Genomic DNA, 22,107 nt, shown 5'->3' on the forward strand with positions numbered 1-22,107 from the left:
TCTGTTGTTGTTGTTTGTTTTTTTTTCTCAGCAGTAGCTGCATCCAGTGATCAGAGCCAGATTCCTATAATTGCTGTGTCTGTCACAGTGGGAGTTATTCTGTTGGCTGTCGTTGTTGGGTTTTTTCTTAGTGGAAGGTAAGCAAAAGTACCGGAACCCTTTTACTGAATGTTTGCAGCTTCAACAGAATAAAAAGTACGGTACTTTGATGCAATCAATCACTTGTCCACCAAGAATTTAAAGCAGAATAGAAAAGGTGTTCGTATATAGAAATACTAGCCGTTAAGCCCGTAACAACAGGCTACATTAAAAAAAAAATTTCCATCCATTTCCTTCCCCCTCCCCCTCCCCCTCATTCTCCCCTCCCCCTCTATTCTCCCTCCCACCTCCCCCCTCTAGTCTCCCTCCCTCTATCCTCCCCCTCCCCTCCCTCTCTCCTCCTCCCTCCCCTCAGTCACTCCCTCCTCCCCTCAGTCACTCCCTCCTCCCTCCCCCCTCCTCCCCTCAGTCACTCCCTCCCCTCTCCCCCCTCCCCTCAGTCATTCCCTCCGCTCAGCCACCCCCTCCTCCCCTCAGTCACTCCCACCCCTCTCCCCCCCTCAGTCACTCCCTCCTCCCTCCCCTCAGTCACTCCCTCCTCCTTCCCCCTCCTCCCCTCAGTCACTCCCTCCCCTCTCCCCCCTCCCCTCAGTCATTCCCTCCGCTCAGCCACCCCCTCCTCCCCTCAGTCACTCCCCCCCCTCTCCCCCCCCTCAGTCACTCCCTCCTCCCTCCCCCCTCAGTCACTCCCTCCTCCCTCCCCTCAGTCACTCCCCCCCTCCCTCCCACTCTCTCAGCTCATTCACAACCCCTTCGGATGGCACAAACGGAAGATCTCCGGGGGAGGTCCCTCCCTCCCTCTCGCGCGCCGCCGCTACCGCTCCTCGCCGCCGCTACCGCTCCTCGCTGCCGCTGCTGCCACTCCTCGCCACCGCCATGTTTTCAAAGAGCTGACGCTCTGTTCTGACCGACGTGTTCGCCCGCACATGCACAGTAGAGCTGCTCTCTACTGCGCATTTGCGGCATGTCGGTCAAGCCTCATTTATCTAATATATATATAAGATTTTGTGCATCCCTCACTTTCTCTCTCTCTCTGTTTTCATCTGTCTACTTATAAACACTCACACTCACACACACATACACACATATTTGTTACAAACACTGGCTTGAGAAGTTTGGGACTAATTAATAATCTGTGTCAATATTTCTATGTAGTTCTTCCTTTTTTTGTGCTTAGATGGTTGCAGAGGTAGTATAGACAAGAGATTATCATTCTTAATCCGCTACCATGTTCTGACTTGCACAGACTTTCGTGTTCATATTAATTCATCTAGGCTGTTAGTGCTGAAACCTATCTAAGATTCCTGTGGAGGTTGGGGGGATCGGGATCAGGGGCCGGGGCCACATTTTACTTTTCTGTTTTGGGGAGAGGGGAAGGGGGGAGTCGGGGCCATCACCATGCGGGTCCTTTTTTTTTTTTTACATTTTGGGGAAGTCGGGGCCGCCTCAACTGGCGGCCCTGGATTGAGACGGGGATCAGCATTGATCCCTGCTCAACTTCCCGTTTGCATGTGACTTTTTTGAGGGACCAGCAGCCCTTTAAGGCAATAGCATTCCTGTGAGGTTGGGGCCGCCATCACATTAAAGGCCTCCTTGCCACGTTCTTTTGTCCCATGGTGTTTGGCTGCAAGACAAAAGAGCACGCCATACAGCCGCAATGCTTTTTCAGGGGAGGAGCCCCACTATCGTGGAGACACCCATCCCCCAAGATAGTGGGACCCATCCTGTGATAAAACATCATGGCTTGATGCATCTAGGGGTAAGTTTGTATCTGAGGCAATGGAGGGTAAAGTGACTTGCCCAGGGTCACAAGGAATGGCAGTGGGATTTTTCTTTGTATAAGTCTAGGAAAAATCTACTTAAACACTATTTCTGAACTGACACAGTGAACATTCCATTCGCTGGTGAAATCATGGTAAACAGAATATCGGGTGGCAGCGAGTCAGCTGACAGGATTCTCAGTCCATTTTTCTAGATCATTCCAAAGTTTGTAATGGTAAAGGACGTAACTGTCACGCCGCTGTGATGCCTATCTTGTGCTTGCACAAGAAAGGCCTTAGCAAGCATTGGCTGCCGCCCCACGGGAGTAGGTCTTCTGCCTTGGGTTGAGCCTTTGGGTTCTGATGGCCAGCAGGACTTTCCTGTCATGATCCAATGGTGCTGATAGAGGCAAAGGGAAACAACAAAAAGGGATGCCAGAAAGAAGTCTTTTTCAATTCTTTATTGGTGGAGACGTAAACAACTGCCCGACTCTGGCCGAGTTTCGCCACATAAAGTGGCTGCCTCAGGGGCTCAATTAGCGTCAACTGTGCTTAAAATTCTACCGGTTCCATTCATCAACGGTGCCATATACGTTTTGCTGCGTACAGCACAGATCGTCTCCACTCTCCGGTCTGGTCTGAGGGTGAAACAAGAATTGCAGGGCAGATGATGACAATGGAGAGTGGAGCAGGGAACCACAGAACTCACAAGGAGAGAAAGGGGCTATAAATCTGAGCAGGAAATATGGAGGGGTAGATTGGATGGGCTGTATAGTCCTTGTATGCCATCATGTTCTATGTGTCTATCTAAAAACTAGTCAAAAACCTGGGTAAATAACAAAGTTTTGTCATTGTGCCTGAATGAAAGATAATCTGACTCCGACCTGATCTCTGTGGAACATAAATTCCACAACCATGGAGCTATAATAGAGAAGTGACCCAAATCATTAAAGCGTTAAGTGGTCTTTTGTGTGTTCTGGGCCAAGACCATTCAATGTTTTAAAAAGTAATGTAAGGAGTTTGTGTAAAGAAAAATGATTAGTGTCTTATAAATGTCCCTTTCCATGGAAGACAGGTGTGAGTGAAGGATGCAGAATAAAGATTGTATAAATGGAAGCAAGTGACTGGTTTTTAGTTTGTACACATGCTGATTAGTATGCCAGCAGTTCCTCAGGCCCTGAAGCTTGCTAAAGCATTGGCGGTTAGTTTCCTGATTTTAAGAAGTGATTTTTTTTTTTTTTTTTAGTTTGTGTGTAATGCTGGAGTTTTCCTCATTAATTCCTAAGAAATCTGATCAAAAACATGTTTCAGAGAGCATGTAAATGAAGTGATGTGCTAACTTGAGTATGGGAAGGTTTTGTGCCCTTAGATTACAATAACTTCTTGGCTAGAGAAGGCTCTGTGGGGTGTCCTGGTTTTTTTTTTTCTAGAGAGCACAAATAACATCGGAGTCTGAAAAGTAATGGGGTTCCACACATAAGGAAATGAAGCACGCTAATGGATCTTGAGGGCAATTCTGAAAGCCTTTTTACACAGAGAGATAGCAATTTCATCGGGTAAATGGGTCTCTCTGAAAACTGCCCTTACTCAGTCCGGTTCAAAGTTTGTTTGGGGCTCCATACCACACTTACTGGATTGAGGGGAGACATTCCTGGAGGCGTGGTTTTGGCAGGATTGGAAAATAATGTGCCCAGATGGTTGTCTCAGATCTAGTTGTATTATTCTCTGTGGACATTTTCCTGCAGAGAAAGCACTGCTGCAAAGGTTTGTGGGTACTTTGCACCTACGGCAGGTTTCAAAGGGAAAGTACTGCATGTACCCATGAACTCTGCAGCTAGGCAGAGAATTGGGAAATCCCCCCTCCCCCTACAGATCAGAGCAGGGTGGTTCAAAATGCTTCACTGTGCACTCATTTTCATGCTGTTTGGCCTCCCAGACAGCATCTGCATCAGTGTTGAATGGCAAAGATTTTTCTCCGACAGCCTTCCCAAATAGTTATTCTCCACAGAATTCCTTTGTGACCGCGGAATGAATGAATTGACTCCCCCCCCCCCCCCCCCCCTCAGTTTTGATGTCAGAATATCTGAAATAACCATTGTATGGAATCTTTCAACTGAAATTTGCAAATTAATTTTTTTTTCTTCATTCCTTTCTTTGAATGCACATAAAATTTTCATAACAATTCTAGAAAGTTTAAAAGCAATTTAGAGCAAAGGTCTGAGAAGGAATATTAAAGATGCTTTATTTGGTTGTGTGAGTTTAGATTTGTGTAAGAATTCTGTTGATCTCAAGCTGCAGGCAGAAATTATTCAACAGCATTAATGAAAGTGCATCCCATACCCTTCAAAATGAATTGCATGGCTATCAAGCAGTCTATTAGTTGATGGTCCTGTGAGCAAAAGAGTTGGAATTTCATTACATTCTAGCTATGAAAGAGTGCAAATGTTGTTGCTAAAACTTTCTAAAAGACAGGAGTTAATAATAAAGCAATATTTTTAGGCCAGTGTCAAGTTATAATTCTTAGTGGTTATCCCTCTTCTTAATTTGTCTTCCAGCCAAAAAGAATGAATGTAGAGAGTAACAGTGATGGCTAAATTATTGATATTGTCGCAGTGAATAGCATTCAGGTTTCTCAGAATTCATGCTGGATACACATATCTGAATTCCCCAGCAATCATGGTAAAAATAATAAAAAAGTTTACGAAATGTACAGAGCACTGAGCTTAATGTTCTGGAGCTGTATCAGTGATTTATATAACATGTAATGCCTTTAGAAATTGTGCTCAATAGTACTTTTATTTCATTATGCTTGATGGACACTCTACCTGGGCAACAACAAGCTAGGTTGAGAGAACATTGCCCAAATCTCATCTTGGAGTGTGTTTCCTCACTCCGAAGGCCAGCAAATCTTCACAAGAGACCACTGTTCTGTTCGTACGTCTCACGTTGAATGTCAATGTGGCCCCAACCCCCTACACTCATACCTAATCCCCACCTCGAGTTACTAGGTGGGCCTCTCATAGGGAATCAAATACCTGTCTAGGGAGGAGGCACTATAGCAAGTCTCTCTCTCTCTCTCTCTCTCTCTCTCTCTCTCTCTCTCTCTCTCTCTCTCTCTCTCTCTCTCTCTCTCTCTCTCTCTCTCTCCTGTCATGAACCGCAATCATGATAACTCTTTCCTACTTTACATATGCTCTGCCCCCTGAATACAAAATTGCAAATCGTGTTAACAGCTGTTAGCGCGATTTGCGGAATTATCTCCTGCGGTAACTCCTTGGAAAATGACCCCCATTGTGTATCAATGGGAAAAATCCTTAGTAAATAGGGCCCAAATTTTAAACTTGTGAGCTACAGCACCAATTGTTAAGGCATCAGCCTGAGCTACTGGCAATTTGCACAGGTTTTACAAGTATTCAAAAGTCAAGGCACCTTTTAAAATGCATTTAATTACTGTATTCACTTACCTTTCTTGCTTACAGCAGAGGCTTGGTTCATAAACGAGGCTGAGGGCTGCTAACTCTAGGGCTTTAAAGATTAGGCAATGGGGAGGAGGACTTTCCAGCGGAAGGCAGTACCCAGAAGAAAGGGATGGGGGAATTGTATGTGTGTGTGTGTGTGTGGGGGGGGGGGGGGGTATGAGATGTGATTTCCAGGAGCTAGAAAACGAAGGAGTGAATCTTTGAAAACATTACACCTGTAAAAAGTAGCATATAGGTACATAAAGTAGTCTCTATTCGTTTATTCTGTATTTTATAAAAGTTGAAACTATGCAGACACTTTCACATGTACATATGCACACGTTAAAAGAGGGACATTCTGCGGCGGGGCCAACATTTATACATGCAAGTAGCTATTTTAAGACCTGCATGTGGATTTACCAACTTCCTTGCATCATTTTATACCTGCTAATTATCTTTTTTGTGTAGTATTGACTTGATGGGAGGTTTGGGTGACTTGGGGGGAGGTGGGGGTTCAGGCTGAAGAGCCAGGATAGTCTTGATGACCTGGAGAAGGACTGGGCGAACTGGTGGACTAACAGTTAATCTCCTTGACACCTGCATGTTTGAAAATACACGGTCTTTTGCACATAAATCCCGATTTACGTCAGCCCTGCCTTATTTTCACGAATAAAATATACGCAGGGATGTATTTAAAATAGGAAAGTACAGGCATTCAACACATTGATATGTTTTCAGTGCATTGGATTTGAAAAGCACACTTAATTTTGTTGTAGCCTTCTGTCTATTCAGCTATCTTTCCATCTTTTTCACAGGAGATGTTTAGACCATAGTGCTAAAAAGTAGTGAAATACATAATAAAAAACTCCTAGGTTCATTGGACATTCTTTGGGTGAGTTGTATAGCTCGGTGTGATTTTTGGCTTTCTTTTTAATATGATGTGTTACTATGTTATTAAAGTGTACCCAGTGTGAACTGTGCATGATTGTGTGCATAACATTTCAGAATGGGAAAAAAAATGACAAAAATTGGAAGAGTGGTGGCTTGTGTGCTTGGTGCACTTAGTACCTTATCTTGACAAAAAAAGATCAGCACATATCACGTATAGCCTCAAGTCTGCAGTTTGTTTAATGCTTTGAATCTCTAGAAACTTACCTTAGTCTAAAAATGTCCAGTTAGTAAAATTGCCTCAGCTTGCAGTATTTTCCACAGCTTGACTCTCAGCATAAAAGAATATTTTCCCTTCGAGGAGATTAATCCTTTTTTCTTTCTTATCATAAGGGATAACCTGGATATGTTCTATCCATTTTCTTCAGGGATAATTCCCCTTTCTAGCTTTTGCTACTGTCATTTAATTTCGACAAGATGATCTGAACAGCCTTAGTTGATAACATCACTTACTAATTTTGGTAGTCCTTTGATATCTTTTCATATTTTCTCATATATTTCAGAAATACTGGAAACCAGAAATTATATTTTGGAATAGGAGAGGGTGGACTTCAAAGAACTATAAAATGCTAGGATTCATTGGGTGCTAAAAATTAAGGTATAAAAGAACTATCTGAGGATTTTGCCTTTAATTAGTAAAATAAGTGGGCCCCATGTTCAAAAGATTTGAAAACTTCCTAAATGTACTTAAACTTCAATTATAACAAAATTCAAATCTCAAAAATGTATTCAAACCTGCCTGTGTCTTCTAGGGTTATTTCTATCAGCAGGATCATTTGCTACCTTAAATCTCCAATATATGCCTTGTAATTGAAATCAGATTTTTTTTAATATTAATCTCTTTATTGGATTTTTAGAATACATAAATAAAGAAAACTTGAATCAGACAGATTTTACTATAAATATCATTTATACAAGGAAAAGAAAACAATTCTGTATGGTCACCAGTATATAGTACATAATAAGAGGGAGCTAAATTATGAGAAATAAGCAAAACGAAAAACATCCAACTTAAAATACAGTGGCAGCCTATTAGAACAAAACTTATAGACTGACTCTTCTTTTCTGAAGAAATTTCTCTAGCTGTTGAGGATCACAAAAAGGTATTATGCATTCTCAAATTTACTATGGCATTTGCATGGGAAAAGAAAACTAGCTCGCAGTGCAAGCACCCTCTTCTTTTTTTGATGAAACAACTTAGGTCTATGCTGAGTTGCTTTGGACATATCAGGAAAAGTAGCCAGTTTATTTCCAAGGCAATATTTCTCCTTAAGCCCAAAAAAACCCATATTTTTATTGTCCACTATTTATCAGACTCTCATGCATAGGTAACTAACAATGTTGACTCAGAGGTACATCAAATCAGCTGACGTGCTAGAACCAGGTACCACAATCGCATCCATTGGAAGAGAGAGTCCTTTAGCGATAGTTGCAACAACATCAGGAGAAACCTTTAATAATTCAGGATAAAATTTCTTTAACATATCCATAACAGAAATTGACAAAAGACTTCGGAAAGCTCAATAAAATACAAATTAAAATATCTAGAATGGTTTTCTCTATTTTCAGTTTTATGATGCAGAATCAATTTGTCTCTAATCAAAGCCTACAAAGAATTCTGAAATATAGTAATTTGAGTTTCCAAATTTCCCATCTTTCTTTCGTGTTCTTAGAAGAACTGAGTGAGTGCCAACTTGCAAATGCAATTCTTCAAAGAAAATTACAGTTCTATCAGTTCTGCTCACAAATTATTACTCCAGAGCTATAACGGCAGTCCATAAATAATCTAGTGTAATGAGAGGAAGTTTAACTGAAGTTGACCCCTGGCCTCCAGGTGCATTCACCACAAGGGTGGACCTAGTTTCAAAGCCATTCACCCCAACAGTACTGGACCCAGCTCGGTGAGATAGATCTGAAACTATCTCAGATGTCTGACTACATCCTTCCAGGACTGTATGCCTCTCCAGAACTATGGATGGCAGAGGCTTAATACCAGGACTGAGAGATATAGACAACTCAAAGGGAAGGGAAGCCAAGCCCTCAAGCTCCTCAGACTCTGAAATTTGAGAATAATTGGGAAGAAATCATATCCAAACTTGCCTGAAAGCCTAGGATGAGCACAGCAGGGAAGCGATCTAAGACTGTGGAGGAAGAGGAATCACAAATTGAGAGGTGAGCTAAGCCTATCTATGAAGGAAAGCCTAACATGCTGGGGAGATATCAAGGGTGGGTGGCAGTAAAGAAATGGGTGAACAAATCATTCAGGGAAGGGTATCTGACTAAGGAGAGGTAATGAGGAACCTGCTTGGAGTGGAAGGATGGGAAGAGAAACTGAGGGGAACAGAGACAGATATGTCAAGAGGAAATGGGGAGCAGAACAGGGTTAAGAGGATAGAGTGTTATTAAACTCCCTGCCCCAAAATATCAGTCATAGGATACCCATGCAGGAGGAAGAGACTAAAAAAGTGTGAAGAAAATAAGGAGGAATTGGCAATGGGGAAAAGAGGATAAGATGGGGAGAGGAGGAAGAAGATATTAAGAGAATGCAAGAGAAAAGGTGGATTGACAGAGTGTTGGAGACAGTCAAGTGTGTGTGGGGGAAAGGCCGTGGTATGGATGGACTGTGGTGGGGGAGGCACTGTTGGGGATAAACTGGGGTTAGGGGGGAGGGAAGAAGAATGACTGGTGGGACTTTTGAGTGCTTCACTTGCTTTTGTTTTGGCCACATGAGTCTTCCTCATGTCCGCATTACCTGCTCCTCTCTGAACACAGGGAGGGTGATTTTCAGTAGTATGCGGAGGGCTAAAGTTTGTGTGTACAAAGTACATGCATTCTTTAGCCTGAATGTCAAAGCAGATTTATATGCATAAGGCCACTTTAAAAGTTATGAATTATCAAAGTCACCTAACAGAGATATATAATTATATAACAATCAAAAGAACACAACTGTTCAATTGCTGGAAAAAGTTTTTACAGTTCCACTTTAAAAAATGTTTTAAGAGCATAAGAACATGCCATACTGGGTCAGACCAAGGGTCCATCAAGCCCAGCATCCTGTTTCCAACAGTGGCCAATCCAGGCTATAAGAACCTGGCAAGTACCCAAAAACTAAGTCTTTTCCATGTTACCGTTGCTAATGGTAGTGGCTATTCTCTGAGTGAACTTAACAGCAGTTAATGGACTTCTCCTCCAAGAGCTTATCCAATCCTTTTTTAAACACAGCTATACTAACTGCACTAACCACATCCTCTAGCAACAAATTCCAGAGTTTAATTGTGCGTTGAGTAAAAAAGAACTTTTTCCGATTAGTTTTAAATGTGCCACATGCTAACTTCATGGAGTGCCCCCTAGTCTTTCTATTATCCGATTCACATCTACCCGTTCTAGACCTCTCATGATTTTAAACACCTCTATCATATCCCCCCTCAGCCGTCTGTTCTCCAAGCTGAAAAGTCCTAACCTCTTTAGTCTTTCCTCATAAGGGAGCTGTTCCATTCCCCTTATCATTTTGGTAGCCCTTCTCTGTACCTTCTCCATCGCAATTATATAAGAACATAAGAACATAAGAAAATGCCATACTGGGTCAGACCAAGGGTCCATCAAGCCCAGCATCCTGTTTCCAACAGTGGCCAATCCAGGCCATAAGAACCTGGCAAGTACCCAAAAACTAAGTCTATTCCATGTAACCATTGCTAATGGCAGTGGCTATTCTCTAAGTGAACTTAATAGCAGGTAATGGACTTCTCCTCCAAGAACTTATCCAATCCTTTTTTAAACACAGCTATACTAACTGCACGAACCACATTCTCTGGCAACAAATTCCAGAGTTTAATTGTGCGTTGAGTAAAAAAGAACTTTCTCCGATTAGTTTTAAATGTGCCCCATGCTAACTTCATGGAGTGTCCCCTAGTCCTTCTACTATCCGAAAGAGTAAATAACCGATTCACATCTACCCGTTCTAGACCTCTCATGATTTTAAACACCTCTATCATATCCCCCCTCAGTCGTCTCTTCTCCAAGCTGAAAAGTCCTAACCTCTTTAGTCTTTCCTCATAGGGGAGTTGTTCCATTCCCCTTATCATTTTGGTAGCCCTTCTCTGTACCTTCTCCATCGCAATTATATCTTTTTTGAGATGCGGCGACCAGAATTGTACACAGTATTCAAGGTGCGGTCTCACCATGGAGCGATACAGAGGCATTATGACATTTTCCGTTTTATTCATCATTCCTTTTCTAATAATTCCCAACATTCTGTTTGCTTTTTTGACTGCCGCAGCACACTGAACCGACGATTTCAATGTGTTATCCACTATGACACCTAGATCTCTTTCTTGGGTTGTAGCACCTAATATGGAACCCAACATTGTGTAATTATAGCATGGGTTATTTTTCCCTATATGCATCACCTTGCACTTATCCACATTAAATTCCATCTGCCATTTGGATGCCCAATTTTCCAGTCTCACAAGGTCTTCCTGCAATTTATCACAATCTGCTTGTGATTTAACTACTCTGCACAATTTTGTGTCATCTGCAAATTTGATTATCTCACTCGTCGTATTTCTTTCCAGATCATTTATAAATATATTGAACAGTAAGGGTCCCAATACAGATCCCTGAGGCACTCCACTGTCCACTCCCTTCCACTGAGAAAATTGCCCATTTAATCCTACTCTCTGTTTCCTGTCTTTTAGCCAGTTTGCAATCCACGAAAGGACATCGCCACCTATCCCATGACTTTTTACTTTTCCTAGAAGCCTCTCATGAGGAACTTTGTCAAACGCCTTCTGAAAATCCAAGTATACTATATCTACCGGTTCACCTTTATCCATATGTTTATTAACTCCTTCAAAAAAGTGAAGCAGATTTGTGAGGCAAGACTTGCCCTGGGTAAAGCCATGCTGACTTTGTTCCATTAAACCATGTCTTTCTATATGTTCTGTGATTTTGATGTTTAGAACACTTTCCACTATTTTTCCTGGCACTGAAGTCAGGCTAACCGGTCTGTAGTTTCCGGGATCGCCCCTGGAGCCCTTTTTAAATATTGGGGTTACATTTGCTATCCTCCAGTCTTCAGGTACAATGGATGATTTTAATGATAAGTTACAAATTTTTACTAATAGGTCTGAAATTTCATTTTTTAGTTCCTTCAGAACTCTGGGGTGTATACCATCCGGTCCAGGTGATTTACTACTCTTCAGTTTGTCAATCAGGCCTACCACATCTTCTAGGTTCACTGTGATTTGATTCAGTCCATCTGAATCATTACCCATGAAAACCTTCTCCATTACGGGTACCTCCCCAACATCCTCTTCAGTAAACACCGAAGCAAAGAAATCATTTAATCTTTCCGCGATGGCCTTATCTTCTCTAAGTGCCCCTTTAACCCCTCGATCATCTAACGGTCCAACTGACTCCCTCACAGGCTTTCTGCTTCGGATATATTTAAAAAAGTTTTTACTGTGAGTTTTTGCCTCTACAGCCAACTTCTTTTCAAATTCTCTCTTAGCCTGTCTTATCAATGTCTTACATTTAACTTGCCAATGTTTATGCTTTATCCTATTTTCTTCTGTTGGATCCTTCTTCCAATTTTTGAATGAAGATGCAGCGACCAGAATTGTGTACAGTTCAGTGTGCTGCGGCAATCAAAAAAGCAAACAGAATGTTGGGAATTATTAGAAAGGGAATGGTGAATAAAACGGAAAATATCATAATGCCTCTGTATCGCTCCATGGTGAGACCGCACCTTGAATAGTGTGTACAATTCTGGTCGCCGCGCATATCTTATAAAATCCGGGGTTGGCGCGCAAGGGGGTGCACATTTGTGCAACTTGTGCTCGCCGAGCCCTCCGCGCGCTGCCCGTTTCCTCCAAGGCCGCTCCGAAATCAGAGCGGCCTCGGAGGGAACTTTCCTTCTGCCTCCTCCTACCTTCCCCTCCCTTCCCCTCCCTTCCCCTACCTAACCCACCCCCACCCCCCGGCCCTATCTAAACCCCCCCTACCTTTGTCGCAGAAGTTACGCCTGCCACACGCCATGTTCCGGTCCGGGGGCTGGTCCGTAGGCTGCGGCCACACCCCCAGAACGCCCCCAGGCCGAAACCACGCCTGCGGCACTGCCCCCGTATGATGCACCAACCGCGTCACGCCCCCGACACACCCACTCCAAGAAAGCCCCGGGACTTACACGCGTCCCGGTGCTTTGCGCGCGCCGGAAGCCAATGTAATATAGGCTCGGTGCGCGCAGGGCCGTTTTAGAAGGGTTACGCGCGTACTTTATGTGCGTAACCCTTTTAAAATCCGGCCCATAATATTCCCCCAATGAAAGCTAAGATAAAGCAGAAATTAGATTCTTGGTTGTATTTTACAAGTGTCAAGTGGAATTAGTTAAGATTTTTTAGTATTGAAGATATAACATTTGATGCAGATAGCCCCTTTTCTCATTGTTTGGAAGAATTTGGAGTTACTAAAGAAGTTGTTTTCTCAGTTTTTCTGTAAATTTCACAAACCTAGCATGGTGATAAGTAAAATGATACCGAGAGAGGAGGCAGGCCTGGGATTCTCCAACCGGAATTACTACAACTTGGCCTGTAGTTTGGCCTCCATGGAGGAATGAATGACCGACAAATGTAATGCCTTTAACTAAAGATATGAAAAAAGTTATATTAATCTGTTAGATGTTCACATTGGGGCAGATTTTAAAAGCCCTATATGCGTAAATCCAGCTGGATTTACGTGTGTAGGGGGGTTACGCGCGCCAAGCCTATTTTGCTTGCGCATGTTATAAAATTGGGCCTAGATATTAACATTCAGCCCTTTGTTTTACATGCTCAAAGGCAATTTCTTCTGCCGCATGTAGCCCATTCATTGTTGGTACAGACGAACAGAGTCACATGGTAATTTGCGAAAAACACTAAATCTGTCTTGTAAAATATCGTAATTTCTGCCATTGGTTGGGAATCCATGCTTTCTACCAGGTAACTTGTATCCTTTTTTTTACCAAGTTAAATGAAGCTGGTAAAGCTCTTATCAAATTTTTTATTGATATGTCTACTGGGGAGTTATATTCTTTTAATCATTTGTGGAACATATACCTATGGGAAGACTGGATTTCTTTTATTATTGTTGTGATCAGGCTTGTGAACCCTTGGACCGATGGGAGGATGGTATACCTTAGGAGGTGGATCCTTAGGTTCCCCCATTGGGTGGCAAGGCGGAACAGAAGATGTGACCGGCTGACCCTCGGCACTGAAGACTGAGGTGACTATGGAGACAGCAAAGAGTCGTGACGTCGGAGAAGCCAACTGGGTCTTCACCACTGGAAGCCCGCGGTTCCTCCGGGAGGAGCCCATAGGGACTCGGGCCGCTGGGACTTAGGTGGACCTTTGAGAGGTCGAGGAGTCATGATGTCAGTGCAAGGGCCAACTGGAGATTCACCACTGGAAGCCCGCGGACCCCCGGGAGGAGCCCATAGGGACCCGGGCCGCTGGGACTTAGGTGGGCCCTTGGAGATGATGGTCCGGAAGAAGTCCAAGGTCAAGTGCCAGAGGGTCGTCGCTTACCAGTCCGAGGTCACACACCGAGGGATCGCTGCTTTCCAGTCCAAAGTCACACACCAGGAATCACCGCTTGCCAGTCCGAAGTCACACACCAAGAATCACTGCTGCCAATCCGAAGTCAGACACCGAGGAATCACTAAGAAGAAACAGGAACCAGGAAGCAAGGATCCGAAGCACCAGAAGACTCACCGAAGCAAGCAGACTCGAACAACAGTGTTGCCAAGTCAGAGTGAATGGATGAAGTCTTCTTATATACTTCCCCTGGTCTGATTCATTGGAAACAGGTGCAGGTAGTTAAAGGGACGAGGCCCCTTTAAATTCAGTAAGGAGGCGCAGCCTCGCACCTAAGAGGACGGCAGCCATCTTGGATTCCCAGCTGCGGAGGAAAGCGGCCCGATACCGCGAGGGAGGAGCAGGGACGTCCCTGAACCTGGTGGCCACCGCGGAGGCCCACGCCGGCACACAGGAAATGACTGGCACCAGATTCCTGTGGGCTTCCTGACGCTGTCACGGCGGCCCACCATTGTGGGTCAGGTAGGGGATCGCGGCCGCGGATATCCGCGGCCGCGGAACACAACAGTTATTTTCAAATAAAAAGTTTAATTGAAAGGTTAATGCGCAGAAATGCTAAGTTTATTTATTTCTTTTATTTATTTAAGGTTTTTTTATACCGGCATTCATGAAGCATTCACATCATGTCGGTTTACATAAAAACAGGGGTGCAATGAATACAACAATGAACATAAATAAATGTGATGAAGAGATGCAGTTACAATTAACAAGGGCTGTTGAACTGGGGTGGAGGAAATAAAGAGAGATAGAAGAAGTTGTATATATTTGAGCCATTCCAACATTTGTGGCATTTGTTTAATAAGTGTAGATTGTCTATGTCAACACTGTGCAAATATTTGCATAATATAACCAACTATCATATGTTTTTATCGCAAGCTGATATCTGGAGTAAGGATTTTTCAGTTACAGTTATTGCTGCTGATAATTCTAAATGCAACATGTTGGTAACTAAAATTTCTCCTAGCATAGGTTTAAGAGAAATGCAGTATAGAATTGTAAGTCAGATGGTATTCTGGCCGCTAAAAGCATTTACAGCTGGTATTGCAGCGACCGTCAATGTGTGAAATATGGTATGACTGATACTACTTTTCTATATTGTCTCTGGGAATGCCCAACAATTCAACTATTTTGTTCTTCTCTCCAGAATTATTTAGCCTCTTTGTTGCACTTGGACATATCTTGGGCAGCACCCTTTTGTATACTTGGGTTTGTAAGTAGGTCAACGATTCTGAGAAAATTTAAAAAATGTCTTATTAAGGGTTGCATGGTGGCAAAGAAATGCATCCTGCGTGTCTGGCTTGAAATGCCTGGTTCATCTTTTGCAGTTTGGAAGCCATCTATGCTTCAGTTGCTACTTTTGAAATACAGATCATTTGACCCCTTGTGGCTGAACTCTATAAGGCGTTTTCAAGGGATATCATCGCCTTTTCTTTCTACGCTTCCTGCAAAACTAAGGAATAAGATCCATTGACTATTTTTTTTTTTGATCACCTAGTTCTGGCTTGCAGATGGAAATCAGTCCAATGGGATACGTCAATAATTTGTATATGATAACAGATTTGTCTACCTAAGGGCCTCGGACAGTGCTATACTATGAAGTTTTCAGTTTCTCCAATTGCCGCTGGGCGTGGTTTAGGGGGATTGGGGATTTGTGGGTTGGGAGGATTCAGGGAATACTTGTTGGTTTGCACATGCACTATACTACATTTCCCTGCTTAAATCTATCATGAAAGGGGAATGCAGCTATAATAGTCATTCTTTTTTCAAGAATACAATTGTGCAGTTTATCTTAAATTGGTCATAAAGAATTATAGATATTAGATGATGTATTATGTAATTAAGGAAAACTCATATTGTATCTTGTGTATAGTTATCATTAGTTGCCATGGAATTGTAAGTCACAACCACATTCTTTGTCAAAAATATTAAAGTGACATAACAATGAATCATTATTAACTTCAGTCCTCTTATCTCAGAGAGGAACTGAAAATTCATTTTAAGATAGTCGTTTACAGTATCCTTTCACTTATCTTTTTCCCCCTCATTTAGATTGGGGAGGTACAAACTTTCTGATGTAAAATTGAAACCAGGCATATTTAACCCTTATTCAAGTTGATCAAAACCTGCAGATCTGCCTGAGATCTTCTGTAAAAATCAATCAGATTTTTCCCCTCAAATCTTAAGTAGATCTGACAGATCCTAAAAAATCCAAGGTGGTCACCTTACCCCCCAAAATATCTGGAATCAACTTTGCTCAGATTTCTATCTGATTTATAAGGGAGGGTGCAGAGCCAATGAGGGTGAAGGAGGGAGGAGAGCTACAGAGGGAGGGTGGGGGAATTACAGCACTGGAGGGAGGGGAAAAATCAAGGGTGTGATGGGTTGGAAACGTTTAGAGAGAACTAGATGTAGTGATTGGAAGGGTGGTGGGTTTCAGAGGGAGAGACAGAAGGATGACAAGAGGTGTGTGTGTGTGTGCGTGTGTGTGCGCATGTCAACCAGAAGGGGTAAAATGGGAGGGTATATGAGTGAGCCAGAGAGGATATTGAGGAGGAGGGGAGAGCATGCAAAATGATGACTGGAAGTTAAGAGTAAATCAGAGAATGTATGATGGGGTGGGGGCATGAGAGGGGATGGTTGGGATTCAGAGGTGAGGGAGGATAAGAGTTAATTGGGGTGAGGGAGTCAGAGTGGGGATGAAGTGGGAAAAGAGTCAAACTGGAGGGGACAGGAGAATGTAAGAAAGGAAGAGTGAAAGGAAATGTTTGAGAGGGGCTGAGAGGAAAAGTGGATGGTTGGGGGGTGGGGGAAGGAGCCCGATAGCAGGAAATTAATGGGAGAGCAATAAAGTTGGGAGGACTGAGTAGGGAGAATGGAGGGGAGAATTGGGGAGAGTGAGAGAGACAATGAAGGAAAGACGTGGCTGAAAGGCAGAATGTAATTACAAATAAATAAAAACTCTTAGGGGTAGATTTTCAAAAAGGGCGCCCTCGCGTACTTTTGTAGGCGCATCAGGTGCAAACAAAAGTATGCTGGATTTTAGCAGATACGCACGTAGCTGCGCGTATCTGCTAAAATCCTGGATCGGCGCGCGCAAGGCTACCGATTTCGTGTAGCCGGCGCGCGCCGAGCCGCGCAGCCTACCTCCATTCCCTCCGAGGCCGCTCCAAAATCGGAGCGGCCTCGGAGGGAATTCGCTAACGCCCTCCCCTCACCTTCCCCTCCCTTCCTCTACCTAACCCACCCCCCCAGCCCTGTCTAAACCCCCCCTACCTTTGTTGGGGGATTTATGCCTCCCAGAGGGAGAAGTAAATCCCCGCGCGCCAGCAGCCTGCTGGCGCGCCTAGACGCAACCCGGGGGTGGTTCCTGAGGGTGCGGCCACGCCCCCGGGCCGAAACCACACCCCCCGGGCCCGCCCCCGAAACGCCACGTCCCGCCCCGAAAACGGCGCGCCGCTCAGCCCCGCCCCCGACACGCCCCCCTCGGAAAACCCCGGGACTTACACGAGTCCCGGGGCTCTGCGCGCGCCGGCAGGCCTATGTAAAATAGGCGCACCGGCGCGCAAGCCCTGCTTGCGTAAATCCAGGCGGATTTACGCGAGCAGGGCTCTTAAAATCCGCCCCTTAATTGTGAGTGGATAGAGTGTAGAGATGATGATATAAGGGAAGATTTAGAGGAAGAGAAGAAAGAGGTGGAGCAAAATGAGCTGAGAGAGAAAGATCTAACGGAGACTGAGGTAGGGGAGCAAGAAAAAAAGAATATGTTGTATTTCTAGACTATTTATTTATGTATTTATTTATTTATTTATTTAGGTTTTTTTATATACCGGCATTCATGATACAATCACATCATGCTGGTTTACAGTATAACAGGGGTGCAAATAACTTCTAACTGTATCTAAGGTGCGGGGAAAAGCAGTTACAAATAACAAGGGTGATTGAACTGGGCGAAGAGAGAAATAGCAGGAAAGGGTAACGTCGGTAAGATAATTACAGATTTCAGCAACTAGAATGGCTGAGAGAAATATGTTGACAAAGTGAGAGATTAATTAGGGTCCGGGAATGCTTGCTTAAAGAGCCAAGTCTTAAGTCTTTTCCTGAAGGTTCGGAGGCAGGGTTCTTGTCTCAGATCGGGGGGGGGGGGGGGGGGGTGGAGTTCCATAAAGAGGGGGCCCGATCCCCTAGAGTAATATGTCTGGTGGTTTTGGTGGAAGGTACCTGGAGTGATCCTCTGTATGCGTCTCTAGTCGGTCTTGAAGAGTTATGTAATCGGAGGGGGATTTGTAGGTCAATTGGAGCATGTTGGTGGATGGTTTTGTATATAATGGAGATGTAGATGATTCTGAAGTGTATTGGCAACCAGTGGAGGTTTTTTAGGATTGGAGTGATGTGGTCTCTATAAGAAGAAGGTGTAACTATGAGAATCAGACTGTTTCAAGTGTTCTGTAATGTGTGACAAACCCACATCATGTCTAGTGCCCTTGGCATTGTTATGTGTATTTCCAGACTGTCAATTTAAGCTCAAGGCAGTTTACAAGAGGTTTTCAGGTACGATAAATCCTGTCCCAAAGAGCTTACAATCCGAGATGGTAACTTTGAAACAGGCGTGCAGGCACACATGTGCGTGCATTTGCCGGCTCACATCCAGAGAGATGTCCATTTTATAACACGCGCGTATACGCGCACATGTTGTAAAATAGCCTGGACTTGTGTATATGTGGACGCAATTTTAAATGGACATTCATAAGTGCACTTTGAAAATCATCCAAGTAAAACTACGTGTACACAATTATGTCTGTTGTTTGGCATATGTGTAGTTTTGCCAAGAGAATTTGCGGTCATACTTTTTTTTTTTGAAGTGAACTTCAAAAGCCCAGCGCACACATCAGTCGGAGCATGCATGAATAAGTCAGGCTCGTGCGCGCCGCCAGGATTTTAAAAGCCACCGAGATACTCGTGTTATCTCCCACAGCGTTCACATCTCGAAAGTTTTCCAAAAGGGGCAGGACATGGTCTGGGCGGGGCATGGGCGTTTCGGGGTGGGTACCTGAGATGTGCACATAAATACTTACATGCCTAGGCACGTGCCGAGGTCCCCTGCCGTGTAACTTTACTTCTGCTATAGCTGCCGTGTAAGTTTAAGAAAACTAGGCAGATCTGTGGGGTTTTAAGGGTCAAGGCTAACTGTGGGGGGGGGGTGAAGGCTATCAAACTAAGGAGGATGGTAGACCTGTCTCCTAACTAAGCATACTGGGGATGAACTGATAAAACTGGGAATGATGTTGGTGTGCACCCCTTTTAAAATCCCCCGCTTTACGTGGCAGAAGTGTGATTTGTGCGCACCTGTGCATGCCCACTTAAAATTTGGCACATATGTTATAAAATAGCCGTGCCCAAATGTGCACAAGCATGCCAGATTGAAAATTACTGTCATAGGAATGGTAATTTTGAAAAAGCATCGCTTACCTATGCGGTAAATACCAGTTTTCAAAGCAGAAGGACATTCATAAGTGCACTTTGAAAATCATCCAAGTAAAACTACGTGTACACAATTACGCCTGCTGTTTGGCATATGTGTAGTTTTGCCTAGAGAATTTGCGGTCATACTTTTTTTTTTTTTTTAACTGTGCATATGTCCCAACCCTGGCCTGACTATTCCTACGGGAATTCCTCTCTCACCTATGCACGAACAAGTAAGCTCATGCAGTGTGCATGCTTGCAGTTTTACAGGCATGTCACTTGCGTGCTTTTCTAAAGGGATATTTGTTAGGACTGTGGACCCTTGGACCGGGATGAGGGTTGGTACTACCACTGAGGGATGGTCCCCAATGGTTCTCATCACCGGCTGGTGGTACAGGTAAGGACAACCCGGCTGAGCTTCACCTATACCAGCCCTCGTTCCCCACAGGTTGAGCCCTTGGGTGCCAGGGCCGGCAGGTCTTAGGTGCGGGTCGCTTCAACGAGAACGGAAGTGACAGCAGGCAAAGGCAAGGTCAGGAGTCCGTGTTGGGGCTGGCAGCAGAGGTGCAGAACGAGAGTCCAATCCAAAGATCCAGGGCAGGCAGCAGACAAGCAGAGACGAGGAACCAGGCCAAGGATCAAGACGGGCAGCAGACAGGCAGAGACGAGGAAGCAAGCCGAAGTCAGAACCAGGAGATCAAGCCAAGGAGGGAAGCACAGGAACTGGAGGATGAGGAACAGAATGGAGTCAGGAACTCAGGCACGGGCAGGAAATCAGGAACTGGAATGCCGGGACTGGACTCAGGAACCAAGGACTGGAACAGGAACAGAACCAGGATCAGGAACTGAAGACAGCAACTTGAAGTCATCATGAAACAGCAACTAGCACTCCAAGTGTTACGGTTATGGACCCTAGGGCCGATTGGGACAGAGGATGGTGTGCTATGGATGACCACAGCAAGCATCCCAGCCGGGAGGCGCCGCGGAAGAGGGTCAGGGAAGGTTTTGTCGCTGGAAGTCTGAGGGCCCCCTCGGACTAGGTGGAGTCTTATGCGACCAAGGACCCTAGGCAGTGGCTGAAGAGACGGACGACGGTTGGGTCCAGGCGGCTGGAGAGTATTCACCCGGGAAGCTGGTACTCCCCCAGGAGGATCCCGTAGGAGTCCGACCGCTGGGACTTAGGAGATTCACCCTGGAAGCCAAAGCCCCCCCGGGAGGAGCCCCTAGGGGCCCGGCCGCTGGGACTTAGGTGAATCTTCTGGGCCAGGGAGCTCCGAGTACCTGAGGTGCGGAGGAAGCCGAGGGCGGAGTCCAGGAACGAAGCCGGGTCGGAGGCCGGGAGTCAGTGATTCAAACCAAAGCCAGGGATGAAGCAGGAGACGGAGTCGAGGACGGAGCCGGAGTCTGAACCAGAAGTCAGAAGTGAAGCCAAGCCAGGGACTGAAGCTGGAGACGAAGTCGTGGGACGAAGCCGGGTCGAAAGCCAAAGGTCAGAAGTAGATACCAGAACCAGGGGACGGAGGCAGGAGACGAGTCAGGAAGCAAGCTGGGTCAAAGACAGGAAGCAATCACCAATACGCAGCAACTAGCAGTCAGGAAACCTGATGAACCTCGTTGCAAGGCACTGGAGTAGTCTGGATGCAGGGTACTTATACCCTGAGGGCGTCTGATGTCACCTACGGCAGGACTGAGGTTTTTCCCGCGCTGGCCCTTTAAATGGATATCCTCCCCGCGTGCGCGCATCAGGGGGTGGAGCCAGCCGCGCCGGACCGTTGGCATTTCTCCCGAGGAGGGAGAGACGCGCTGGAGGGCCTGCAGGCCCGAGGAACCCCCGAAACGGCCCGGGCCGTCTCCGAGGTAGGTGGAGGGACCGAGGCACAGCCTGGGACCGTAACACCAAGGAGACGACATGCTGCAAAGGCAAGGATCTGGAGACTGAGGCAGGGTTTAAATACCCCTCAGTCCTGACGTCATCCATCGGGGCCGGGCCGAAGTTTCCCGCCACAGCCCCTTTAAGAGGCGGAGTCTCCCACACGCGCCTAGGGAGAGCCCTGCTGGGTGGAGGACGGCAGCGTTCGAAGCTGCGTGGGAGGCCGCGGTCAGCTGGCCAGAAAAGGCACCGCGCTGCATCGGAGGAGGTAGGGGGAACCGGATGCGGCCTGCCGCGGCCGGGAGCCACAACAAATTTCTGCAGATAAAGCCCTTCTTCACTTGCAGAAATCCCTTTGAAAATGACTCTCTATGAGACCATCAAGATCTCAGTTACACTTGCATTCTGTGTTTTTACAATATCGCTCTCAGAGTCTGTTCGGTGGCTCATGGGTCTGGGCCCCAAGATCCCCATATATTTTAGATACCGTGCAGCACCTCTGTTTCTTTGTGCACTTTCAGTGAAGCTGTGAGGAAAAATCATCATGCATAAAATGTTTCAAGTCTAATACAAGGTATAAACATTGCCAGCTTTGCCTAATGATCTTTGGGTTAAGCAGCATCATGCAAGATGGATGGGACAGGTTTGCAGAGACACAGGAGAGCATAGGTGTATACACAGCATTTATATGCAGGGATACAATATTGTTATTTGGTCTGCTCATAAGGCTTGTTTTATCTAGCAGATTGCTTGTACTTCTCCTGTGACGTGATATGTTTAAGGATTTTATCTCTAGAGAGATTAATTCATACTGCCTCAAGTCTATGCTGTTGGTTTGTTGACATGCTTAATATGTTTATTGATTTCCTTACCTTTAGACTCAG

The 22,107-nt window shown here is 45.0% G+C and overlaps 1 protein-coding gene across 1 annotated transcript in view; it reads left to right on the forward strand.

Moving 5' to 3' along the window:
- Positions 1–22,107, forward strand: part of EPHA5 (EPH receptor A5) — a 744,210-nt gene that overhangs the window by 531,765 nt on the left and 190,338 nt on the right. The window contains exon 8 of the mRNA XM_029600878.1: positions 35–137. Coding sequence (XP_029456738.1) covers positions 35–137 — 103 coding nt within the window. The remainder of the gene's footprint in view (positions 1–34; positions 138–22,107) is intronic.

This window comes from Rhinatrema bivittatum, chromosome 1 (genome assembly GCF_901001135.1).
Source record: "Rhinatrema bivittatum chromosome 1, aRhiBiv1.1, whole genome shotgun sequence".
NCBI lineage: Eukaryota > Metazoa > Chordata > Amphibia > Gymnophiona > Rhinatrematidae > Rhinatrema > Rhinatrema bivittatum.